The following is a 25,002-nucleotide window of genomic DNA, read 5'->3' on the forward strand; positions in this document are numbered from 1 at the left end:
AGCCAACTTGATTTTGTGTGTGTGTGTGTGTGTGTGTGTGTGTGTGTTTAAAACCAGGCAGTCTCTGCTGTAAAACATGTGATGCAGTTTTGGTAGCCATGAGAGATTCTTTTGATCCTTTCAACATATACATGAGAAAACAGTATTTCAGAAGTATGAGAGTTGTGATTTGAGCTTTTACATTTTTGTCTGAATTTTGTTTTCTGGATGCACTTCACACAGGAAGTTCGCTGAACTTTGTTCTGCTGTGTTAATTTTGAAAGGTGAAATGGCACAGAGAGAGACCCAAACCTGCTTACTCATGGTACAGCAGTCACTGCTGAGCTGCAGTGCTTTACAGGCCCTGCTCTTTGCATGATTAAATCACGTGTTTTTAAGTGATAGTCTTGGACTGGTGGTTTTTCTCTGTCTTTGAAGGAAGAAAATGGTGTTCAGGACTTTGATTGTGCCCAGATTCATTCTATGTATCTGTACTCAGGAGAGATGCTGAACTTGCCCTGTGGCACTGTGGTTTATATTCACACTAACCTGCCTTTTGTAAGTGCAGGGTGTCCTTTGACTGTACTCCTAGTGAGTTACCCTGGGTGGAATGGAGTTGACCCCGAGTCAGACACTTGGGAGGTGTTTCTGGTGTTCACTGACAGTGTAGGGAACAGGTGAAGCTCCAGAGCCACATCGTAGGAGCTTTTCCCCTGCAGTTCTCCCACCAGAACCAAGCTGTGCCACGTTCAGCTCCTCTACATGGTTGTGGCCTAAGAGCAGTTGGAGAAGGGGGTTTTAATTAAATCCAGGTTGGGCAGAAGGCAAGATTAAGACTGATCCACAGAAATGTTCTCCCTGGAAGGTGCAGGCACTGCTCAGGTGTGGGCAGCCTGCTCCAGGGGACAGGGAAGTTTTGGGTTTCCTCAGATCAGGACATGAAAGGTTGAGCTGAGGAGCAGAGACCATAAAACTGAGGCCTGGGGCAAAAGGAGAGGCAGAGGCAGCCGTAGCCACAGTGGGGAAATTTGCTGCTCTTACTCCATTCACATGGTTATTGCCTTTTATTTTTGTCCTCCATTTTTCTTTAAACAAATTATAAACTGCTCGATCTTTTGCTTAAGTGTATTTTTGGTGCCATTATCATATTATTTCTTTATCAGGCGAGGTTTCAGTAGTCCCTGGGTAGCAGTGTAAGACTTTGTGTGTGAGCTGACCCAGGTTTCTTTGCTCCTCCTGTACTGTTTTGTTCTGTCTGCTCTCGTTACATGGAATCATTAATAAGTTGATATTTTCAAGGTTTTAATAAACTAAATTTTTATTGGAACAATTGCATTATTAAAATAATTTCTCAATACTCTTGCATGGTAAACTGAAGATATGTTGTATTTCTGTGCTTTTTTTCTATTTTAACTGTGTCAGTGCAAGAAGGTACATATAAGTAGAATAAAAGTTTTCTTTATGTAAACTGTCCCCATAGTCAATAATAAATAATAATAAAGGCTTAGTTTTCTAGGTCAGCTGCTTAAGGACAGACCTCTTCCAATCTTGTCGTGAATTCTCTGGTTTTCTATGTCAGATCAGATTCATAGAGTTGTAATTGTAACTTGCACTGGGGTGATGTTTATTCTCTTCAAACAAATGGTTTTCAGGCATATAAGGAAGAATTTCTAGTTCCTGAGAGCACTGATTAGAGCAGAAAATGTTTCAAACCTCAACCATTTTTCTTGCACTGATGAAATATTGTTTACAGCCTTGTGGGTCAAAAATATTTCCCATTACTGACTCAGCAAGTGCTTGTTAATTGTTAAAGAGAAAAACCCCATCATCTAGTCTCTCTCATTCCCATTTCTTGCTATTTGTGCAAGTTTTGGGAGAGTGGTGCTTAAATCTTGCTGAACCTCCATTCAGTTCCATTGAAAATGGGCTTCAGGCTTCCTGGCTCAGTATAATGAAGTCAAGCAGTTCATTTCTGTCTGTTTGCCTTCAGACATGAGATAATGCTATTTTAATTGCATAGTAATGGTTTTCCTTAAAAAAAAATCCTTCTAATTTTGAGGAAATGTTTACCACCACTTCTTTAAAATAATTGAAACTCCTTGTTGCCAGAAAATGTGATTATGACACTCCTAAATGCTCTTAATAATCACGTATCTCTAAAACTAAATACACAGACGGGCGCACAACTGCAATTTTATGCTTCTGAACGCGTGCGAAGAACAAACGAATTTCCTGTTGTTCTTTCTTTTTTTTTTCCTTCTTTCAGGTGATAATAGTAACCACCTCTCCAAGCTCAACTTTCGTACCCAACATCCTGTCCAAGTCCCACAACTATGCAGCAGTCACCAAGCTGGTCCCCACCTCGGTGATCGCCTCGACAACGCAGAAGCCGCCGGTGGTGATCACGGCGGCCCAGCCCTCGGTGGGCAGCAGCAGCAGCAGCTGCCCCGCTGCCCCCTGCACTGCCAGCACCATTGCTGTCACTGCTGTCGTGTCCTCCACGCCCTCCGTGGTCATGTCCACCGTGGCACAAGGTATGGCCCTGACTCTGCCTTTCCAGGGGCTCTTGTCTGAGGAATTGCGCTTTGGAGAATGACGCTTCGGGCAGTGTCACTTGGTGCGTGATGGGTGAAGCACAGGAGGTGTGGGAGGAGTCTGCTGATGGAAGTAAGCCAAGAGACTCCACAAAAGTTCTTGCTGAACTCTTTTTTTCCCCTTTGCTTCGACAGTTAGTGTGCAGATCCTCTTTTCAGGGAGAATGTGGTGGGGCGGTGTGACGTAGTTTTTGGTTTTTAAAACTGTGACGTGCGTCATTAGAACGCTGTAGCCTCCAAATGACTGGCTTTGAGAACTCCACCTGCTGCATGGAAGTGGATGTTTCCAATATTTGAAGGTGATTGCTTCTCTTAAAAGCCTGATTTACAAAAACATGCAAAGTTAACATCAAAGAAACACAACTTCATTTTAACACGCCCAGATGACAGTTATGAAAGGTAGAGAAGCGTTTACATCTTGTTATCTGTGTATTTTATCAGCAAAAAAGTCCTTTATAATTAAGGCCTGAGTGGGCCTGATTAAAATTTCCAGGTTTCTGATCTCAAGTTGCAGCTGTGTGTGCCAGCTGGACTGTTCAGCTTCACAGCCACCAGCTAACCTTTGAAAGGGAAGCTGGGAGTGAATGAAGGGTTCTTAATGAGCAGCACTTAAAAAACCCCCACCTGACAGTGACAAGTGTCACATCACAGTTTTTCCTGGCTCCTGTTTTCCATTCTTGTTCCACGCTACAAAACTGGGTAACCATATCAAGGCTGAGGAGGTATTTTCCTTCCATAATGCTTCTATTAATATAATCAGATACTAATCCACAGAGCAGAAGGGCTTACAGCAGACTGTTGAAACCATTGATTTTTAGTTGGGTTTGCTCGTGGAAGAGACTTTAATTCTAAAGTACAGTAGGTGGAGCATCTCTGTAACAGTTTTTTTCCAGCTGTCAGTGTCACTGCAGAAGATGCTGGTGAAACGTTTTGGGACATAAACTGATAATCCCTCCAAATGTAAAGAAAGTTAAACTCCCTTGCCTCCTGACAGAGCAGTTCTGCTACGTGGGAGCTTTGTTCCCTCGCAGATCCCCATGCCTTTTCCAGCAGCAAGGCCAGTTGGAATGCACAGTTATTTTGGGAATGGCAGTGTCTCTGTGTGGCGCTGCACTGCTGACTCTCCCCCCGTTTGCTGTCCCGCAGGTGTGTCCACATCAGCCATCAAGGTGGCCTCCAGCAGGCTGCCCTCCCCGAAGGCTCTGGTGGGCAGCCCCTCGCAGCTCCTGGCGCAGTTCCCCAAGCAGCACCAGCAGCCTCCCAAGCAGCAGCTGCACCAGGTCCCGCCGGCCCAGCAGCAGCAGCAGCAGCTGGTGCCCTCCTCGGGGGCCCAGCAGCAGCCCCAGCAGGCCCAGCTGCCCCCTGGCATCAAGCCCACCATTCAGATCAAGCAGGAATCAGGTAGTGGGGGCTGCTCTGGGGTCGTGTTGGGAGCTGTGGCCGCAGGGTCCTGCCCACACTGTGCACGGGGAGCTGGATGATCTCTGAGCGCAGCGCTGGGCTCTGACCCTCAGCAGGAGGAGATGTTGGCGTGTTTGCAGCCAGCGTTCCTTAAAGACTTTGGTTCTTTCGTTCTTCTTGTTTGGCTCGGGTGTTACAGACCATGTTTTGTCTCTAGAGGTTGAGAGGTATGTAAATGACTTCAAAAGTAATGTGATTGGCAGCCTGGAGGAGACCAGTTTTCTGAAGATCCAGGAGCTCTTCAACTGTATCAACTGGAAAAAGAAGTTAATCCATGTTTTAATTCTTTTCTTTGGTCCAGAAATCAAAACCTACTTTTGAGGTGCTTGTCAAAACAAATACAATTAGATCTGGAAGTTGGACTGGATCCTTTTTGTAACACTGATTCATTCAGCTGACTTTGGGCAAGTCATGTAATCTTTCTTCCTTGACTTTTCTCTGCTGTAGCATACAGTTCTTATCTCAGTAAGAAGTAATGCTTGCAAAGTTACCCACTTCTGAAGGAAGAAATGCTATAAAAGTGCAAAGTATTTTTATATATATATATAAATATAAAATTAGTATTTTATATTAATCATGTCAGTAAAATTACCATCTTATAGTCATACTATTTAGATCAAGGAATTAAAATAGACCATAGAACGAAAAAATAAACAGAGCTGCTTCTGTCCTTTGATAAAACTTCCTGAAGGATTCTAGGACCATTGCTTGAGCTAAAAATAGCTACTAATGAAGGCAGATAAAAGGCTTCCATCCTCCCATCACTGAACAATATTTGATCAATAAGAGCTTCACTCCTTGTCTTCTCCCATGGGTTTAGGCTCAATGTGCTTTTTAGTTAAAAGTTTCTTTAGAAATACCATTTTTTTAAGCCCAGTTCCTTTTGGATTCAAGGTAACCAATAAATCAAGAGGAAAGAGAACAGTTTACTTAAAATAACCTTCCCTAACCAGTGTCACAGTTGCTTCCTTACAGTCACTAATGCTGCTTGTGCAAAAGGCTTTTTTTTTAATTTGTTCAGGGTGGCGAAGTTTGTCTAGACTAATTAAGACCCATTAGGATTTACAGATTAAACTGTTGAAGAATTACTTCACTTTTAGATGGTTCATTATACGTGAACCAATTCAGTCTTGATTGTAACCTGCTGTCTCCTGGGAAAAGTTCTTCTTTTTGAATCGTGGACCAGGAAAAGTTTAAAAATGACATCAGACAAAGCAATGATGGTATGGAATCCTATGCCTCAGTGGGAGTAGCTAGGAATTGAAACAGGCACTTGACAGGCAAAGATGATGGCTGTCTTGGTATTTGCAAAACAAACAAAAAAACCCCCCAAACCCAAGCAAAACAAACCCCAGCCCCCAAAAATGAAATCATTTTTTTTCAGGATCAAGAATACATGGGCTCAGAATTGAAGCCTTGTGGGGCTACTTGCCCGCTGGGCCTTGGTCTGAGAAAGCATTTCAGAGAGTAACTTATCGTGCCTGTATTTTAACAGTGACTTTCTCCTTTCCTAGGTGTTAAAATAATCACTCAACAGGTGCAGCCCAGTAAAATCCTTCCCAAACCAGTTACAGCGACCTTGCCCAGCAGTAGCAATTCACCCATTATGGTGGTTAGCAGTAATGGGACTATCATGACAACTAAACTGGGCACTACTCCCACTGGTAAGTTCTGGCTCTGAGAAGGGAAGGGAGGGTAAACCCAGACATCCAGGTGACCAGGCATGGCTCAGTAGAGTTAAAAACCCCACTTCTCTCTCCTGAGCAGGAAGCACAACAGCACATTCACACTCCTGCTGTTATTTATTCTACGTCAGGATTTGTGCACTGAGGGCTCTTTTACTCCTCTTGTGATCTTTGAATCGCTACACAAAAATATCATTGTTCCTTCCCCACTGGGGTTTTTTAAAGGAAGTTTTCTTTCGGCTTCTGCAGATACTTTGCACTTCTGTAGCACGTTATATTACAAAATTTACATTGATTTAACTCCAGCAGACAGGTCAGCATCATTCCTGTTTTACATATAAGGGCTTTAAAAGACAGGTGACTTGCTCATAGTCCTGCAGTGAATTTATAGAAAGGCCAGTAAATTGACATTTCAACTCCCAGTGTTTTTCTGGGCATCTAATTGTATTTGTGTTTGTAATTGGTTAAAGATCAGAAATAATGCAGGCTGTTCAGATTGTAAACTTGTATGAGGAAGACTTGAAAGGCAGTTTATCCTGGTTTTCAGAAAACTCTTATTTCCTGGGTTTTTTTAGCATGGGTTGGGAATATTCAAGTAACAGAAATGTTAAGGTTGGAAAAGCCCTCTGAGATTACCAAGTCCGACCACTGACCCAACACCACCATGTTCACATTAAACCCTGTCCCAAGGGCCACATCCACATGCCTTTGGAGCACTCCCAGGGGTGGGGATTCCAGCACTTCCCTGGGCAGCCTGTTCCAGTGCCTGACCACCCTTTCCACGAGCACTTTTTTCATAGTGTCCAACTCGAACCTCCCCTGGTGCATCTTGAGGCCATCTCCTCTTGTCCTTAGCATAAACTAGGGGTTCATGTTCTTTTTACAACTTTTCAGGTACCTCACAGGTACATTCTTGAATTCATTTTAAAAAAATAGCAGTTTTGCAGTTTATTTAGTTGGTAAAACATGTATTGTGCTCTCTTGGATGTGCACACGTCTTTCTTGCTATAACAAACTGTTTTGCTGTGTGATCTTTACCCATTAAGTGTGCTATCTGCAGCAGTACAAGCAGAATGGAATTGCAGTGTTTGTGGAGCTGTTGACTTACAATTTTTGAGCAAGTTTCTTTTGTGGACTCTGTTGTGTTTCCATCCAGAAAAGGACTATTTCTGAAAAAACAGCATTTTTAGCGTGTTAGGTTTCTTTTGTGCTGCTGTGTGCTAAGTCCATAAAATTGCATCATCATGGTAAATTTTGTTTTTGTCTAAGAGTGTTATTTAGAGCAGTCATTGGTGCTCTTTGTGAACAGTCTGTCCTTTAAGAGGAGTGTCTTTCATGAGAGGGAGGGATGAGTTTTAGAAGCGCAATCAGGTGCCTGACTCTTGGGCTTCTAAGGGAGCACAAGGCAAAAACACTGGCAGAATCCAAACATCTATTGAGAATTACAGCCTTAGGCACAAGGACATGAATTAAGGCAGTCATGGAACATTTGTTAAAATGCTTCAGAAGACTGGGACATTAATTTGAAGTCGGTATAAAAAAGCTACTAAAGAATCATGAAGGGTGGCAACAGACCGCAGTGTGGGCTCTCTCTTTGAATGAATCTGATGCTTTTTTTTTTTTTTTTTTCCCCTAAACTAACTTATTTTTCCACAAACAGCTGGCAGAGGATCGTGTTCTGACAGTGACCTACCTCTTTCTCTCTTTCCAACAGGCGCTCCAGCGACATACACCCGGCCCACCGTCAGCCCGTCCCTGGGGGCTCGCATGGCTGGGGCCCCGGGGGCTGCCACCTACGTCAAAACCACCAGTGGCAGCATCATCACCGTGGTCCCAAAGTCCCTGGCCACTCTGGGAGGGAAGATTATCAGCAGTAATATTGTCTCTGGTAGGCATACGAGTACCTTGATGTTGACAATATCAAAAATAACTTTAGGCCTGCTCTGGTTGCCCGGTGGGTCCCACGCTCGGGTCATTATGAGGAACTTTACTGGAGAATTCGGGAGAAAAATAGCTGAGCATGAAGAAGGAAGGAATAGGTAGAAGTTGTGAGGGTGAAGTGTTGTCAAGGGTGGCAGCAGTTCTTGTGTTTAAGAGGGAAACATCAAATGTGAGGGAAGCCTGGGAGGAAAAGGGAAATGTGGGGTGGGACTGCTGTGCTGTACAGTGGGCAGAAAGGTTAGAAAACACCATTGGCCCCAGTTTAAGACATTTTATAGTCTTGATGGTGCCCTTCTCTGTTCCACTGCATGTCCAAAGAACCAGAATAAAAATGAACTGTATATGTTAAATTCAGCTGTGCAGTCTCCACCTTATTTGGTATTTTATCAGTGTCAGCCTGTCCTTCCTTTAGCCCACGTTCTAACTTAAGCTTTCCCTCCCAGCTGCTTGCAGACCCTGCTGCCTATTGTTAGTCTGCTGACCAGCCTGGGTTCTCTGCCAGTTCCAGACTGGCACAGGGTGCTCAGAGAAGCTGTGACTGCCCCACATCTGGAAGTGTCCAAGGCCAGGTTGGACGGGGCTTGGAGCAACCTGGGCTAGTGGAAGGTGTCCCTGCCCATGGCAGGGGGTGGCACTGGATGATCTTAAAGGTTCCCTTCCTACCCAGACCATTCTGGGATTCTCCAGCCTCTAAAGATAGGGTTTCTTTAGGACCAAGTCCAAGCACACTTATACCAGTAACAATTTCTCAGCATATGTTTTGGACTTTAGCTTTGCTTAGCAAAGACCTGACATGGCCCCTGCCAGCTCCAGTCCCTGGGAAGTGCTGCACAAGCTATCCAGGAAACCCACTCTGGGCTGGAATCTGGCAGAGGTACCTCAGTTTTTTCAGGTCTTGATTTCTACAAAATCATATATAGGGATGCTACAGCAGTTCTTTGGGAACAAGTAACTTTTTTTAGCCTGTTGTGGGTATGATGAGTTGTTAAGATGATTTTTAGGTCTACTAGTGAATTTATACACAAGTGCAAGTATCATTCTCCTGAGCACCAGCTAATGTGGGGAAAACTGTGACTGATCCTGATGAGGGTAATAATGATTCCCATTCCAGATGAGGCTGGCTTCTTGTTCTGCCTGTCAGATTTAAATGCAATGATTCCTCTGTAGCTCCCTGACTTCCACAGTGAAGGGGAATACACAAAATGGGATAAACTGCACATTGTTTGTTTTCCCGCAAAAATTTAGGAACTACAACCAAAATCACCACAATTCCAATGACATCCAAACCCAATGTGATTGTTGTGCAAAAGACTACTGGGAAAGGAACTACAATCCAAGGGCTTCCAGGCAAGAACGTTGTCACGACGCTGCTGAACGCTGGGGTAAGTGAGGCTCTGACTGTCCCTGAGCCAGGTGAGCCGTGTGTGCTGCTGCATTCCTGCTGCCCAGGGCTCTCTGGAAAGCCAGCTGCATGAGCTCCTTGACAGGCCCAGCATGCCTTGGTGTCAGGGCTGCTTGGGAAGCCACTGTGGGCCACAGGATGGGATTCTGTGCTTAAAGCCAACGGGGAACGTTCTCAGAGTTAAAGGAAAATAGAAACTTTTGAACTTCCCTTTTTCCCTTTGTACTGCTGAAGTGATGAAGTAGATGAAAATGACTGGAATCCTCCCCTGTTTGTGCTCTAGTGAGAACCAGGGTCCTGGGTTATAAACTTGCATCCCCCAACTGTTTATATTAAACAGGCAGAAATAAATTGTGCCTTCCCAGCAGGGGAACCCCCTTTCAGCGTATGTGGTGTGTGACACTGTACCATCCTGTACCTGAGCATTGTACTGTGCTGAATTATTTTTTGGATAACCTGACACATGTACTAAGAATAAAATCCAGTTTCCAGCATCAACTGAGTTCACCTCTACATACTAGTAAATGAAAATGATGAATGTTCTTACAGTGAACTGTGAGATTTAATGTAACATTTTAAAGGCTGCTTAGTAGCAGAACTACAGAGGTTTTTTTCTAAACCTTTTAGGAATTTTTTTTTTTTTTAAATTTTGAACTTTCCTGATTTTCAGAATTCAAGATGTATTTTCAGACAAGTGGAAATCTTATTTTGTTACACAGTAGGAGCTAGGAGTATGGGAGGATGTTTCTGAAACAAGTATGTTTTTCGGGATTTCCTCCTATTTGATGGATGTTAGTAGGAATATTAGGAGAACTGGCAACTAATGTTGTTTCTCATTTGGTTTGTTACTCTGCAGAGCTTAAAAAAAACACGTTTAGTGTCTTTGCTCTTAAGCTATCAGAAGTCTGTTCATATATCAGCACTATTCCATAGTCAAATGATTCCTGTGGCACAGCTGTGAATCTGCATTTGTTGATGAAGTGAACTTTGTTTAAAAGAAGTCCATGTGTAATTAATGTCTTGGCCCTGAGGATAATACAAAAATCTATATTTAAATAATTCCCTCTTAGAATCTCAGTTCAAGTTTTGTAGATGTCTTGCCACAGTCAGTGTTAATAGAAATCAGAGGTTTTCAAAAACATTTGTGAAGGGTTTGAGGGAAGTTCCAACTTACGTAAACTCTTTGAAGCAACTTCAAAAAACTTCTCAGTGTCTTTTAGTTACTCCTTTTTATTCACCCCTTCAGAGCTGTTTAGAAGATAAAGTAATGGAAAAGGGGATTTTGGTAGCTTTTTCCATTCAAAGCTGTAGGTTCTTTGTAGGTCTTCTAATGTATTTTGTCTCAAGTAAGTCTAGTTGCAGCAGCAAGTTTATTTCATGGTACACACACTCATCTGTAACTGTATTTTTTTTTTTTAGAGAAGTGGGTCTCACTGAACAGTTTCATAAAGTTAACCTGTAAACTTTGGCTTCTCTACAGGGGGAGAAAACTATTCAGGCAGTGCCAGCAGGAGCAAAACCTGCTATCATCACTGCCACAAGACCCATCACAAAAATGATTGTTACACAGCCCAAAGGAATAGGGTCCACGGTCCAGCCAGCCACCAAAATCATCCCAACTAAAATTGTTTATGGGCAGCAAGGGAAAACGCAGGTACAGTGAGGACCCATTTCTGTCTTGGAATGTACCCCTCCATTTTAATGGGAAGTAAATCATTTTTCACTGTGTTGCCTCATTTGTTGCAGGATTAATGTATGTCTGTGGGGAATGAGACTCAGTGGTGGAACGAGGTGGCCTTGATTCTGATTTCTCAAGCAGCATTTGAATTAGTTGGCTCTTTCTGGAGGCCTGAGCATTCCAAAAGGATTTACTAAGCCTGTTCCAGAGCTGAAACTGTCTGGTCATGGCTCTGGGTGCCTGTTTAAGACTGACAGCTAATGGTTAGATCCTGGGAAATAAAGATGCACAGTCTGGACATAGGTCATCCGTCAAATCTGAGGTTTTATCGAAGTTTATTTTCCGCTCAGTGTCTGTTCAGGTTGTCCCTGCAGCCTTGTGTGGTTGATGGGGCTGAATACACAGAGTCAGGCTCCTTTCTGGAGTCTGGGTGCTTTCAGTTTCAGCTTTTTCTCTGGCTGCACTTAGTGTTTAAAAGAATGAAACTTCTATCAGATGTAAAGTGTTGTGTGCCTGATTGTTCAGGACTGGATTTCCTGTGGAGGTGCTTGTCCTTCCCAGTGCAGTGCATGTCCCAGCTCACTTGCACAGCTTTCTCTTACCACACCAGAGTAGTATCTAGTCCTGAAAAATGACTCTTTAGTGGTTTATTTTGTTAAGACTTCAAGTTACCGAGTGAGAAGTGCATTCTTGTGCATTGCCATTTACTTGGGCTTTGTGGTTTAAGAATCAGTTGCTGAATTTAGAGGTAGATTTGTGACTCATGTGGATATTATGTAGGTGGTGCACCCAGGTCTGTGGGTGGCACCCTGTGCTCTGATTGCTCAGACCCCTTTTCTCGAGTGCTCTGACTGTACACAAATGTATCTGTGTGATCAGGTCCTGATCAAACCAAAGCCAGTGACGTTCCAGGCCACAGTGGTGAGTGAGCAGACCAGGCAGCTGGTGACAGAGACGTTGCAGCAGGCATCCAGGGTGGCAGAGACAGGAACCCCAGCTCTGCCAGAGGTGAAGGAGGAACCACAGACCTACACCGACAGCAGCTCCTCGTCCACAGAGTCCTCCCAGAGCTCTCAAGGTGTGTTGGTGTCACAGAAACCCCGAGGGGACTGTCCCCAAGGTGTCACATAGCTCTGTGTCGCCTGCCAGCACAGGTTTTCACCCAGCCTGTTACACCAAAGTGCCATTGTGCCCTTATTTTTTCGTTTATGTTTCTTTTGAGCTGCTTACTGTGTGCTGGCATTTCTCCTGAAAAGTGGACACAGCGATTCCTTGCTGGGCTCCAGCTTGTCACACAAGGCCCCCTGTTCCCTGTGTCTGGGGGTCTGCCAGGGGACAGGCAGTGTAGCAGGTTTTGGGGGTTATTTTGGCAGTTCATGGTTTTCCCTGTGTGACAGCATCTCTGCTGCATGACTGACAGCTGCCGTGGGACAGCACAGATTCTGGTCCTTTTACAAATGCACATGCATGTGCACCAGGACATGGACCAGCCATGCAGTCCCCATGGGAATGCTGCCCTGGCTTCAAGCCATGGCACAGATGCAGCTCTGTGTGTGTGGAAGAGGAGCATAAATAATAGGGCATTAACAGCACCCAGCCTCTGGTTGGAAGTGACCAGAGGATGTGTCACTGCAGTAAATAAAAGCAAATGTCTCACAGAATCCTTTGGACCTCTTCTATATAATTCTGTGACTGTTGGTCTATACTGCCATTGTAAGTAAATTTTAAGAAGTTTTGAAGATTCAACCAACTTACCAAAATTTAGGAGCCATTAATTCAGAATGCTGAATACATGTTGATCACCTGAACTGCTGAAACCTTGTGAAAAAACCTAGTTCGATCCAAGGCAAATTCAACATACAAAGAAACATTCTGAACTTTGATTTTCGGAACAAAGTCTTTGGAAAAAAACCTAAGATGCAGGATTTTTTTTTTTCTGGAAATCCTTCATAACATCAGCAGTGTTTTACTTCGAGTCAATTGTAATAAAAACTAGTGTTGCAGAATCAGAGTATGCATCCTTGGCAGTGGTCAAAATTCTAATGAATAATGAATAACTTAGAAGTCAGACAAGAGACCTCCAGCCCAAAATGGTTCTGGCACAGGTTGCCCAGAGAAGCTGTGGCTGCCCCATCCCTGCAAGTGTCCAAGGCCAGGTTGGACAGGGCTTGGAGAAGCCTGGGCTAGTGGAAGGTGTCCCTGCCCGTGGCAGGGGGTGGCACTGGATAAGGTTTAAGATCCCTCCCAACCCAAACCATTCCATGACTCTGTGATGTGCCTTTTGTTCTTTAACAAACAGATTCTCAGCCTGTGGTCCATGTGATTGCTTCAAGAAGTCAAGACTGGTCAGAACACGAAATTGCTGTGGACACAAGCCCTACAATAATTTACCAGGATGTATCCAGTGAATCTCAGTCAGCTACTTCCACAATAAAAGCTTTGCTGGAACTTCAGCAGACAACAGGTCTGAAAACCCATGAGATTGTCTAGGATAACTTCAAAGGTTATTTTTTGCTTAAGCAGCCCTTTGTAATAAGTTTTGTAATTGAAAAGCACCTCTCTTGAATCAGCTTGATTCCTTTCCTCTTATCCTGTATCAGTTTGTTTGCATGTATTTGGTGCATCTGTTCTCTGGTGTTCACGATCTGTTTAATTAAACTGGTGCATTTATATTGGAGATTTGTTTTATTATGGAGGTTTATATGTCAGAGGCTGACTTAATGTTTTTCTGCTGAAGCAGTGAAGGAGAAGTTGGAATCGAAGCCAAGGCAGCCCACCATTGACCTGAGCCAGATGGCTGTCCCAATCCAGATGACTCAAGAAAAGAGGCATTCCCCAGAAAGTCCTTCAATTGCTGTTGTAGAGTCAGAATTAGTGGCTGAATATATCACAACTGGTAAGTGTGTGTCTAAGGCAGTGTGCTGGTGGGTTTGCAGCTGAGGTCTGGGGACTTAATTTTGGAGTTTTCTCACAATAGGTTTCACTTTCATGTTTTCACTGTAATTTTCTGTAGAGGAAATGAGTCTTTTCTTCCATTCTTGAGACCCTGTGAGGGGACAGAGACTGTATCTGCTTTGCTGGGCCATAAGGGAACACGTTTCTAACTGATACAAAGGGTTGTTGCTTTAAGACATGACGGTTGAATAGATTTTCTGGTCCCTGGATGAAGAAGACAGACTGTCCCACTTGTCTTAAAGGAAAATGTCCAGTAAGGACAAAGTGGAAGGTGAAGTTACAGGAACTGTATCCTGTTTTTTGTACATATTGAGAGGAGTCAGACATTGAATTAAAACCCATTTAGTCCTGAGTTAAAGCCAGGTGTGCATTTAGCATGCTAACGTGGTCCCCAGTTTCTTCATTTGCTAGAAAACTTTGAACTAATAAATTTGCACTTTATATAATTCAAATTCTGATTGGAATTCAGTGCTTAACTTCTTAAACTCCTGACTCCTCCTATCTGGACATCCATTTGGTGTAAGTCCTTGTCTCTCTGATGCTCCCCACCACTCCAGAACATTAGGTGTGAGCTACTTTATGAGAGGATCAGATGGCCTGTTTTCCATTTTAATTTCTTAAGTCCACACTGTTGGTCTCCCTCCCTACTTTCTTTGGAAAAGGAAAGCAGAAGTGTGTTGAAAATCCACATTGAATAGAGGAATAAATAAAACTTAATTGTGTTGAATTGTTTAGGTACATATCTGTAACTCCAGTGGTTTTAGTGCTGAATGTCTAATCTGATATTTTGCTCTGTGCTTCCTCCCCTCGCTTCCATCCCTTGTAGGGCCTAAATTTGTATGAAACTGGAGCTGGGGAGGATGTTATTGTTATTCTTCTAAATAACACTCACTGTATCTGCTACAATTCTGAATGTTTGAGTCCTGCTCCCTGGGATCTCTCTTAAAACAAACTCCAAAGCACAACAAATGACTGCCTGCTAACTGGAGAGCACTCTTCCTTCCCTGGCACAGATATTGTGCATTGAGCACATGGTCAAGGTTCCAGTTTTTGACAGGTCTTGCTGTGCAAGTTGATGTAAAATAGGGCCTTTGGCAGGGAGGATGGGGAGTTGCAGTCAGTATTTTTGTCCTTTTCTGCGGCTTAGAAGCCACGCAAAGTACAAAAGCTGAAAACTTCCTGGAGATGTCACTGTTTGAAACACTGGGAGTTTTGTAAACATTGATTGCAAATCTGGGAATCTCCCAGAGGAGTGCAGGCTGCTGCGGGCTGAGGAGCAGCAGATTCTGCTGCAGCACAAAAGTGTTTATTTTGCTCTTAGATTTTTGTCCCTTCCCCCAGTTTCTGTGAACACTGCCAGGGAATGCAGGTCATTGAGTGTTTCTTCTTTTTTAATTTGTGCTTCTCTGGATTTATCAGTAACCCACAGAGCTGTATTTTCTGCTAAAAATTCAGTAGTAAGATAGTAAAGGGTCTGTAGTGTGGTGTGAAATGTCCTGCATGCCCCTGGCCCAAAGGATTAGGCACACTGCAATCCCTGTGGGAGCTGGGATTCAGCGTGTGCTTCCTCCTGAGGTGAAGGAAGCAGTTCACACATCTCAGTGTCACCATTTCTTGTCTGTCTGCAGACTCAGGAAGACAACACTGTATTGGTTCACATTCGGAAGAATATCTACACAACCATATAGGTTAGAAACTTTACTTTTAAATTAAGTTTTCAATTGCGTAGGAACTGTTGGGAGGTGCCCAGGATGAATCTGGCACAGCATGCAGGCCGGTGTTGATATAATCCATCTCCTTTCTTGGAGTGAGAAAGGAAAATTACCATATTAATTCAAAATATGACCTTCCTTGTAACATTCAGGAAGGTCACTAGAAACTTTTTAAGTTATGTTACAACTGAATTTACAACTTTTTGTTTCTTCTCCTTCAGTTATGAAATATTTTGTAACTAAGATATAAAGTAAATATTTGCCTATTAATATGGACAGGTATAAAGTGATTTGGATTCATATCAGTGACTGCAATATAGAATGGTTTGTTTGGGTTTTTTTCTCAGCAGCACGTAGTTTTTCTGTTGATCCACTGTTTAATTACAGACCCACACCATAACTCTGTAACTCAGGCTGGATCTATTCTCAGAAGTGACACAGACCTGTGACAAGGTCATGTCAGATCAGCCTCACTTGTTTTCATAACACACAAATATTTTCAATGTGTTAATCTTCCAAATTTAGCCTGTGCTCTGGAGGGTCTTTTGTGCAGTTTCTCAGTGGTAGAAATTCAGTGAGTGCTGTTCTTAATTGCAGTCAGTTGTGGAGGTACTTTTACCAGCGTAAAACCAGAATAACTCATGCTCTGCACGTTACACTGGTGCTGTACAAAGAACCCAGCTGACAATGGAGCATAAGCAGAGTTGGTGTGTTGGGAGAGGGAGGCCAGAGGAGCTTTGGACCGAGCGTGGTGACTCAGGAAACAGAGAGCAAAGCGAGCCCCCGGGGAGGTTTCTCAGAGTAGCTGTGCCCCTCAAGGCCGGAGCAGACAGCCCTTTCCCGCTCCTCCGTGCTGCCAGCTGAGGCTGGAGTGCCAGCTGAGGCTGGAGTGCCCGGTGCAGCCCTGAGGAGGCTCTGGAGGAGTGGCACTGACCTCTTTGCTTGCAGTGAGCCATCGGCAGCCCCCGGCGCCGGCGCAGCCCCCGCGGACCCTCCTGCAGCACGTGGCGCAGTCGCAGACGGCAACGCAGACCTCTGTGGTGGTGAAATCCATCCCCGCCTCCTCCACGGGCGCCATCACCCACATCATGCAGCAGGTTGGAGCCTTTCTTTTCCCAGCAGTCTGTACACAGCAGCAGGCTCTATGGATTGTGTAGGACCGGGGCTTGTTCTGGGTGAATGTGTCGTGTTGCTGCCACCGAAAATGTTTGGTGTACAGGCAAGTTAGTAATTGTAGGATTACCTTAATGGCCTGAAGGAAGGCAGGTTTAGATTAGAAATTGGGAAGAAATTCTTTACTATGAGGGTGGGGAGGCCCTGGCACAGGTTGCCCAGAGAAGCTGTGGCTGCCCCATCCCTGCAAGTGTCCAAGGCCAGGTTGGACGGGGCTTGGAACCACCTGGGATAGTGGAAGGTGTCCCTGCCCATGGCAGGGGATGGCACTGGATGGGCTTCAAGGTCCTTCCAACCCAAACCATTCTGTGACTGTTTTGGTGGTGAGGGTGGTGGTTGTGTTGCAGGGGCCTGGACTCTTCAGCTGATGTTGGTGGCAGTGCAGGGGGAGGAGGGCTGAGCAGAACCTGGGCAGTACCCAGAGCACACACTGTCCCTGCCATCTGAGGGCTTCAGCTGGTGAAAAGGCAAACTTCTCTGAATCAGAAGTCAGATGGTATTTAGATCAGTACCATGAGGATCCCAAACACTTCAAACAAACACTGCAGCTTGTGGTGAAGTCTTACTGAAGCCACTCCTTTGCCTTTGGTCAGGACCTGCTCAGCTCTGAAGTGCTTTAAGCTCTGGGCACTTCAGCTGTGCTCCAGAACAGTTCTGTGTTGGGGTTCCAAACCCCTGTCAGGGGGTGGATTTCCATGGGTGCTGGAGGAGGCTGCTTCCTCCTTGCTGAGGCCATTTGTCAGTACCTTTATCCTGGTGGTGTTCAAAGTGTAGAGTGTAGGTTGCTCACTCCCTCAAATCCCTCAGAAAATCAGACGTTTGTGCCACACCCAAGAAAAATTGCAGTTTGGAGAAAGGAAGGAGAAGGGAGGATCTCTGCTGAAACAAGGTAGACTGTAGGCCTATGGGGACCTGCAGAGGAAATCATGGATAAGATGACTAGGCTTTCAAGAGGCAGAGTAAAAATTGTGCAGAGACACTCTGGCCTTAACATGGAGCTATTGGTTCAGCCGTCTACTACTCCCTGCTGCTTCATGTCCACCTGCCAGGCAACCCTGGGGGGCTTTGAACCTCAGTCTGACTCAAGTGAGGTGTACAAAATCCCCCTGAGGATTAGTGATGCAGTTAACATTCTCACCTAGAGATATACCTCAGTTTACTGTGATAAAAGTAGCTATTTCTTGCATATGTATTGTGGAATCTCCATGTAATAGTATCTTTGTATACACAAATTGGGAGCCTGTAATGGTAAAATAAGTTAAAGTAGTCCATTTGAAACATTAAAAACTGTTTCTAGATTGTGTATTCTTACATTTTCTCTTCACTAACTTGCTCTAACTTCTTCTCCTTAAGGCCTTAAGCAGTCACACTGCATTTACGAAACACAGTGAACAACTTGGGACCGAGGAGGGAGAAGTGGAAGAGATGGACACCTTAGATCCTCAGACTGGCCTGTTTTACAGATCTGCCCTGACACAGTCACAGGCACAAAAGCAGCAAAAACTGAGTCAGCCACAGCTGGAACAGACTCAACTGCAAGTGAAAACTCTGCAGTGCTTCCAGACCAAGCAGAAGCAGACAATCCACCTGCAGGCCGACCAGATCCAGCACAAACTCCCGCAAATGCCCCAGCTTTCCATAAGGCATCAAAAGCTAACCCCCCTGCAGCAGGAGCAAGCACAGAGCAAACCAGATGCACAGCACCCCCCCCACCACATGATGGCCAAAGAGAGGCAACTCCCCACCTTAGTGGCACAGCCACAGCAAACTGTAGTGCAGGTGCTGGCAGTAAAAACCACGCAGCAGCTGCCCAAACTGCAGCAGGCACCAACGGCACAAAAAATCTACGTGCAACCCCAGCCCCCCCCGAGCCCAGTGCAGCTCCCTGCCTCTTCAGACAAGCAGCCAGCGAGCCAGGTAACGGAATATTGATAGCATGCACGTCCTGCTGGTCAGGCAAAACCACCCAGCCAGCCCTGGGCTGTAGCAGTGTTTTGTCCTGGCACGAGAACCCCTCGTTCCGCTGGTGTCCATCGCCAGAAGGTTGGCACTAGGGAAGAGCAGCACATGTTGCAGGGGAAAGATCCACAGAGCTCACAAACGTGTCTTGTTGGACAGTTCTTATTGATTTCAGCCACCACTGGTGCATGGAGTTTGTCCCTAGTTATTTTCCTTTAATTTGTAGGTGTGACACGTTGCTAATTTCCATTCCCATAGCACTTTTTATTTCTGTGGAAATGAAGACTACAGTCTCCTAAGGCTCTCCATTGTTCCTCTTCCTTTGTAGTTTACATCTTCCTGAAGTTATATGGCTTTCATGTACAGGAGTAATTTGATTTTCCTTGGGAGGGAAAAATGTAAAGACTGAGGAACATGGAAAAAAAAATGTATTTTAACTAACTCCAGAAAGGTACAATTTTAATTTTTTTTTTTTTTTGGCCCTTTCAGGAATACATGTAAAAACTAGAGGCTTTAGCAGACATCCCATGGGGCTGTAAATCCCAGAGGAAAATGAGGCTGCTGTGGTATTATACTGCTACAATCCTTACCTAGCAGCCTAAGAAGCTGCTTTTCCCCAGGCTTCAATTAACTGTTGCCCTATCATTTCTAGTTCCTTTGTTAGAACACTGAGTTTCAACTGTCTTCCTAACAGCAAGTATGTTGTTTGTGCCATTCTGTCCTCGGAAATACTGATTAGGTTTTCAGTAAGAAAAGATTAACTGTGATATGCACAACAGAAATTTGATTTTCAGGTGCAACATCGAACTCTAATGCAAGGAGTTACAGAGTTAACTCTGGGGGGGTGTCAGCCTCCCGTGGTTGCAGAGGTAGCAGGTGGCAGTGGTGTGCCCCAGCTGGCACTGCCGGTTACCAGCCCTATTTCCCATGCAGGCACCCCCGGAGGCAGCAGTAGCAGATATTTTGAGAGTGTCTGTGGTGGAAGCTCACACTGATGCAAACATAGAGCACACGGTAGTGGATCCCCCAGACCAGGCCACGTCCACTAGTAAAGTCTCTAGTGAAGCAGAGTCGTCACCTTGTCCCCAGGTGCCTCGGGTGGCTGCTCTAGGGACGACGGCAACAACCTCCACCCCCCAGCAACAGCCCCGGACAGAGCCCAGCCCAGCCCCTCCTGCTGCTGCTGCTGCTGCTGCTGCTCCCACCGAGGCACAGGGAGTGCCCCCAACAAACCAGTTTGTGCACATTCAGAACCTCTCCCAGAAGAAAGCTGAAGAGAGCTCCTCAGAGGTCGTCGTCCAGGTAAGGGAAGAGCAGAGCAAATGAGGCAGAAGGTCGAGCGGAGCAAACTCGTGGCTGATGGGGTGGCAGCCACTGGGTGATGTTTCAGTGGTTTTGGGTCCTTTTTCTACTCTTATACTTGTAGTGGATTGCTACTTCAGAGTGTGCCATTGTTCTTAAATTGAGCTGGAGTTTCTCTAGCACTGCATCCTCAGTGTCTTCCTCTCTCTGTTAAAACAACCAAGCTCATCTCATTTTACAAAGTACTTTCATTTGAGATGGGTAAAAATGTGGCCTTCGACACCTAGTACAGAACTGTGTTCTAGAGTCTTTTGTGATATCTATTAATGTTACCTCTGAGTATAAAATTAGTACAAAAAATGGCATAGTGCAGTTTTACTTACTGGGAAAGTTTAGCAAATAAGGTCTGAATTCAAAAGGGAGCTTTTTAACTTCACTTATGACCAGACTTACCACTTCTGAGATTAAATGATTATTGATCTTCAGCCTATATGCCTGGAGTTATTGCTTAACTGATGCTTGATACTTTCATTGGTTCTGCTGTCTTAAATATGATGTTTTATGTTGTAATAAGTTGTCTGAATGTCAACTAAAGAAATATAGAAGTCTTCTGAGTGGTATAATATGGTTACAAGTAATAGCTGACACAGTCTATGCTCGCACAAATGAGAGGTGGATTGAAATGGTTGTATTATGTATCATTTGTGTTACAGTGAAAATCCTGCTGATGTGGGAAACAATTTGTGTACAGAGGTCTCAAATTTTTCATGCTACTTCGTAAAATCTTCACTGGGGCTGACTAACTTCTCTGTGGTAGAAATCATCATTTTTGTACTCATTTATGGTCCTCCTTTCCCTAAATAGGCAAAAGTAGATTTCTGTTTTACTTCAGACCTGTATGTTTTGAGAACCTGTCCTGTTTATCCACGTGGCACCCAATGAGCTCTTTCAAAAGGCAAATGCTGCCCAGAATTTCAGTTGCATGAAGTTGTAGATTTCGCTTCTACAACCTGGGAAAGTATAAACAGAAATAAATAGATATAAATAATAACAATAGGTTAGAAATAAACAGCTGTGGTGTTTCCACAGCCTCTGTGCTGCTGCAGCTCTGAGTGGGGCTGGAGCTTGTATTGAGTTTAGTACAGAAAACAGAGTCAGTCATCTCAGGGCAGCTGGACAATGCTCACATAGGATTCTTGGGGTGTCCTGTGAAGGGCCATGGGTTGGACTCAGTGATCCTTGTGAGTCTCCTCTAACCCAGGACACCAGAATGGCTTGTCTGAAAAAGATAAGGACAAGATAAGGCTGAAGAAAATATTCTCTCTGCTTTGGGTTTGGGGAGCGGTGGATGATGGGCATTGGTTATGCTGTCACAGACCTGTAGGGAAGATCAAAGGCCAGGATCAGGGCCTGAAGAGGAAGATCATTCAAATTTTACCTTTCACACTCCAGTGAAAGGATGCTTTGAAGCCTTAGCTGGGGAAAACTGCCCTTGGAAACCAAATACCTTTTTCCCCGAGTGCCTGTGCTCGCACAGACGCCTTTCCCTGTCCAAACCGTTTGCTAAACTTGGATGTTTTCTTTCTTTCAGACTATCCCTCACTATTCCATCCCTTGTCACTCCAGCTCCAACGTGGTGGTGGAACCCAGCGGGCTCCTGGAGCTCAACAACTTCACCAGTCAGCGCCTGGATGACGAGGAGACGGCGATGGAGCAGGATGGGGACAGTGGCCCCGAGGATGGCCCCGAGCCCAGCCCCTCCCGGAGCTCTGCTGAGCAATCCTGAGCAACTGGGACGCTGGAGTGCACTTTAGAATGTCTTGGGATTCTGAGGATCCAAGATGCCCTCGTGTTGTGATGTCCTGGAGCACTTTGCCCGTTAGAGTTGTTCGTTGGACCCTCGGAGCATCGGTGTGTTTTAACAAGGCGGCGGCGCAGAAGCTGCGTCTTCAAAACTCTTTCCAAAAGAAAAAAAAAAAAAAGAGAAGAAAAGATGTAGTTCCCAAGATTTAGTAAAGCTGTGACAGTGGAATGTACTCCTGCTCAAACACCAGACTGCAGCAAACTCTGCAGCTCGTGCTCTGGAAGCCCCTGCCCAGATATTCAAACAGCTCCCAGTGAAAAGGGGTCGTCGCTTTGCCGGGTCCTTCCCTTGAGAAAAACACCATCAAAAAAAAAAAAAGAGAGAGAACATTTAATAAATGCTTGTATTTTCAAACAGCATGTGAGAGAAGAAGTGTCTCTGACAGTGCTGGAATTTTGGAATTGGTCAGCTTTCTTGCTCACTTAGAGATAAGATTTGGTGGGGTTTTTTTCATAAGACTAAAAATATATTTTTTTTAAATTCTTGTTGGTGAATGTTTGGAAATAAGCAAAATCACTAACTGACAGAAAAGTGGATTTGCTGGTGGATTTTGTTTTCATGCTTTACAAGAAGTAGGGAGATGGTATATGAGGCATTTCTTTTGCCATAAGTGCACAAAATGCTCATCTACTCCAGTTAATCTTTGATTATTTATTAAAGTGAGGCCAAGTTGTTGAAGACATTCCTGTGAAACAGGCAGTTGTGTTAATTCTGATACAAACTGAGTTGGGGGGGTGTCTTTTGCTATAAATCAGTTTTTCAAAATTGGGGATAAGTGGTTCAACGTCTTTCCAAGTTGAACTTGTGAATTTAGAAGTGATGTAAGGCTTTTAAAAATCTGTATTTTACTCTTACATGCTGTTCTTAAAGTTGACCATTTGGGTAGTTTAAAGGCTTAAATGGGCATAGAGGGGCAGGTTTCCAAAATGAGCCTTATGCCTTGGCTTGTTGAAGCAATACATTGGGGTTTGTGATAGTTCCAGGTCACGGAGACAGGTTTGGGTTCAGAGGGGAGGAGAGAACCAGTTTTAATACCAGTTTTAATACATTCTGGTAATCAAGACTTTTTTTTTTTTTTCCAAATGTGTATAAACCCACGTTTTTAACTGTTTTGTATAGATTTCATTATAAATAACTAAGCGTTTTACGACTTTGCCATATCATTTAATTGTACATACATCTGGAAGCCTAACTGCCCACGGTTCGGTGCTCAACTACTACTGTAAGTAGATCTCATCCAAAGTCTAATACAGCTCTTTGCCTCAGTCTTTTTTTTTTTTTTAAGCTGTGATTTTGCTGTTGATATTGTAGTAAAGGTTAAATTCCAACTGGAGTAACTCAAACGAAAAAATACAAACCCTAAAACCCATTTATTCATCTCACTTGTCCTGAGTATCCACCTGTGTTAGAACGCACAGTAACCCCTAGGTGGGGCTCTTGGTTTTCACCTAACCTCTGTTATCTTAGAAATTAAGTCACTATGACTTTCATATACTTTTTTTTTTTCCCCTTCTGTTTTCTTCTTCCATCAGCACTAGTTCCAAAATAATGTAGTTCAATATGGTAGAGAAGTGTCCTGATAAATTCAACATGCAAATACTGGAATAATGGGTTACAAAAATAATGATTTCTGTGTTACCTTTATGTTGAAATGGGTGTTGGTTTGGTTTCTGCTGCCCAGGAAGGGTCTGTAGTTGTCCATCCCCAGTTGGGAGAAGCCCAAAGCAGGTGACACACACGGTTCTTCTGGCTTGTATCAGATTTTCAGGGTCACCTGGGCTCTTGCAGAGCTTCAGGTGTCCCTGACAAATCCAGGACTGGAAGGCCATGAGAATATCAGAGAAAGTAAGATTTCTCTGAAGTGCTAATGCCCAGGAACGTTCCTTACATTCCAGTTTCAGTTCTGGTGAAGGTGTGTGCTCTCCCCAGCCAAAAACAGGTGCTAAGACATGGCCTGAGGTGAATTAACACCTGATGCTCTCACTGCACTGTTGAGTTCTGCTCCGGTTTATTCTGATATTTTATGCCAGACCTTTTTTGCCTCTTTAGGAGCGCCTGGAGCTCCTAGTTCACAACTGCAGTGAACTCTTTGACAGTTCCTTGAAGGCACCAAATCTCTGTTAAACACCCAAAAGCTTCTCCTGTTGGTGTGAGAAGTGACTGATTCCAGGTTGGCAGGTTGGAGCACGTGCTGGGGATGTCTGGGGCTGGTGGCACAAATTTAGAAGAAGGGACTTTGGTGATCAGTGTGTTCATTCTTGAGACTCCTCTCCTGCTGATTTCCCAAACTGGAGCTGTGCTTTGGGCGTTCTCTTTGTTGAATTTGTGTGTTTCAGCACTTCACCATATGAATACCTGTAATAATAAGGAATATACAAGAGGAGCTAATATTTAGGGCCAATATTTTAATTTTTTTTCCCTGGTTACTTGATTTTTGCTAATGACTGGAAGAAGGCATCCTTGGAGCATTTGGCCTTCTCCCCTTTCCATGAACTCCAGGCATCACTGCCTTCTCCTTGCCCTGCCTGGCAGATGTGCAGCTTTTTCCTCCCTGCCCCTGGGACACTGACTTTATCCTGCAGCCCTGAACGAGCCCCTCACAGCCCTATAAATATCCTTGAGCTGCTAAAAATACATCAGTGTGCAAGGTAACATTTCCATAGCCTGTCCCCTGACAAGCTGCATCTTCATTCCTGAAATGAATCTGATGTCCCTCCTTGGAGGAGAACAAAGGGTAGGGGTGGTGGTGATAATTTTGGGTGTCAGGAATTTGGACAGAACACATGACTAAATAAATGGGATTTTTAAAAAAAAAAAAACACCAAAACCTACGTGAGAGCTTTTAAAAAATCAAAACTCAGGGAAACTTAAGACCACATGCCTTTGTTTCTAATGCATAAGTAGTTGCTGAAGTCTCAGGGTTTCCCAGGAGAAGGTGGGTGTCATCCCCACAGGTGCACTGCAAAGGCAGGTGGTTTCAGCTGGGCAGTGTTCAATCCAGAGGAGACTGATCATAACTTAAGGTAATGAACTAGAAAAATCACACTGCTTTGGGGTTCGTCTGTGCTGCAGAAAACTATTTTTAGGCTCTGTGTGTCTGTGCTGGGCTCAGGACTTTCTCCTTTCCTCAGGTTTGGTGTAAACCACGAGGAATGTTTGCCAACAGCCTGTGCAAAGTGTCCTTCCTATGGGACTTGAGTTGCTGGAGTGCTGTAAATGGGAAAATGGTGCCTGGGAACTTGCTCATTGCTTCTAGACAAAAGGGCCTTTGAATTATTTGGTGCAGGAAAGATATGG

The 25,002-nt window shown here is 44.3% G+C and overlaps 1 protein-coding gene across 1 annotated transcript in view; it reads left to right on the plus strand.

Moving 5' to 3' along the window:
- Positions 1–23,074, plus strand: part of EMSY (EMSY transcriptional repressor, BRCA2 interacting) — a 37,685-nt gene extending 14,611 nt beyond the window's left edge. Inside the window, 15 exon segments of the mRNA XM_032679025.1 lie at positions 2,246–2,513; positions 3,720–3,974; positions 5,549–5,698; positions 7,434–7,607; positions 8,906–9,042; positions 10,543–10,716; positions 11,620–11,818; positions 13,040–13,204; positions 13,481–13,636; positions 15,324–15,383; positions 16,356–16,504; positions 17,934–18,497; positions 19,334–19,456; positions 19,458–19,841; positions 21,433–23,074. Of these exon segments, the coding sequence (XP_032534916.1) occupies positions 2,246–2,513; positions 3,720–3,974; positions 5,549–5,698; positions 7,434–7,607; positions 8,906–9,042; positions 10,543–10,716; positions 11,620–11,818; positions 13,040–13,204; positions 13,481–13,636; positions 15,324–15,383; positions 16,356–16,504; positions 17,934–18,497; positions 19,334–19,456; positions 19,458–19,841; positions 21,433–21,627 (3,153 nt within the window). The 3' untranslated portion in view covers positions 21,628–23,074.
- Positions 23,075–25,002: the final 1,928 nt, after the last annotated feature.

Source organism: Chiroxiphia lanceolata, chromosome 2 (genome assembly GCF_009829145.1).
Source record: "Chiroxiphia lanceolata isolate bChiLan1 chromosome 2, bChiLan1.pri, whole genome shotgun sequence".
Classification (NCBI taxonomy): domain Eukaryota; kingdom Metazoa; phylum Chordata; class Aves; order Passeriformes; family Pipridae; genus Chiroxiphia; species Chiroxiphia lanceolata.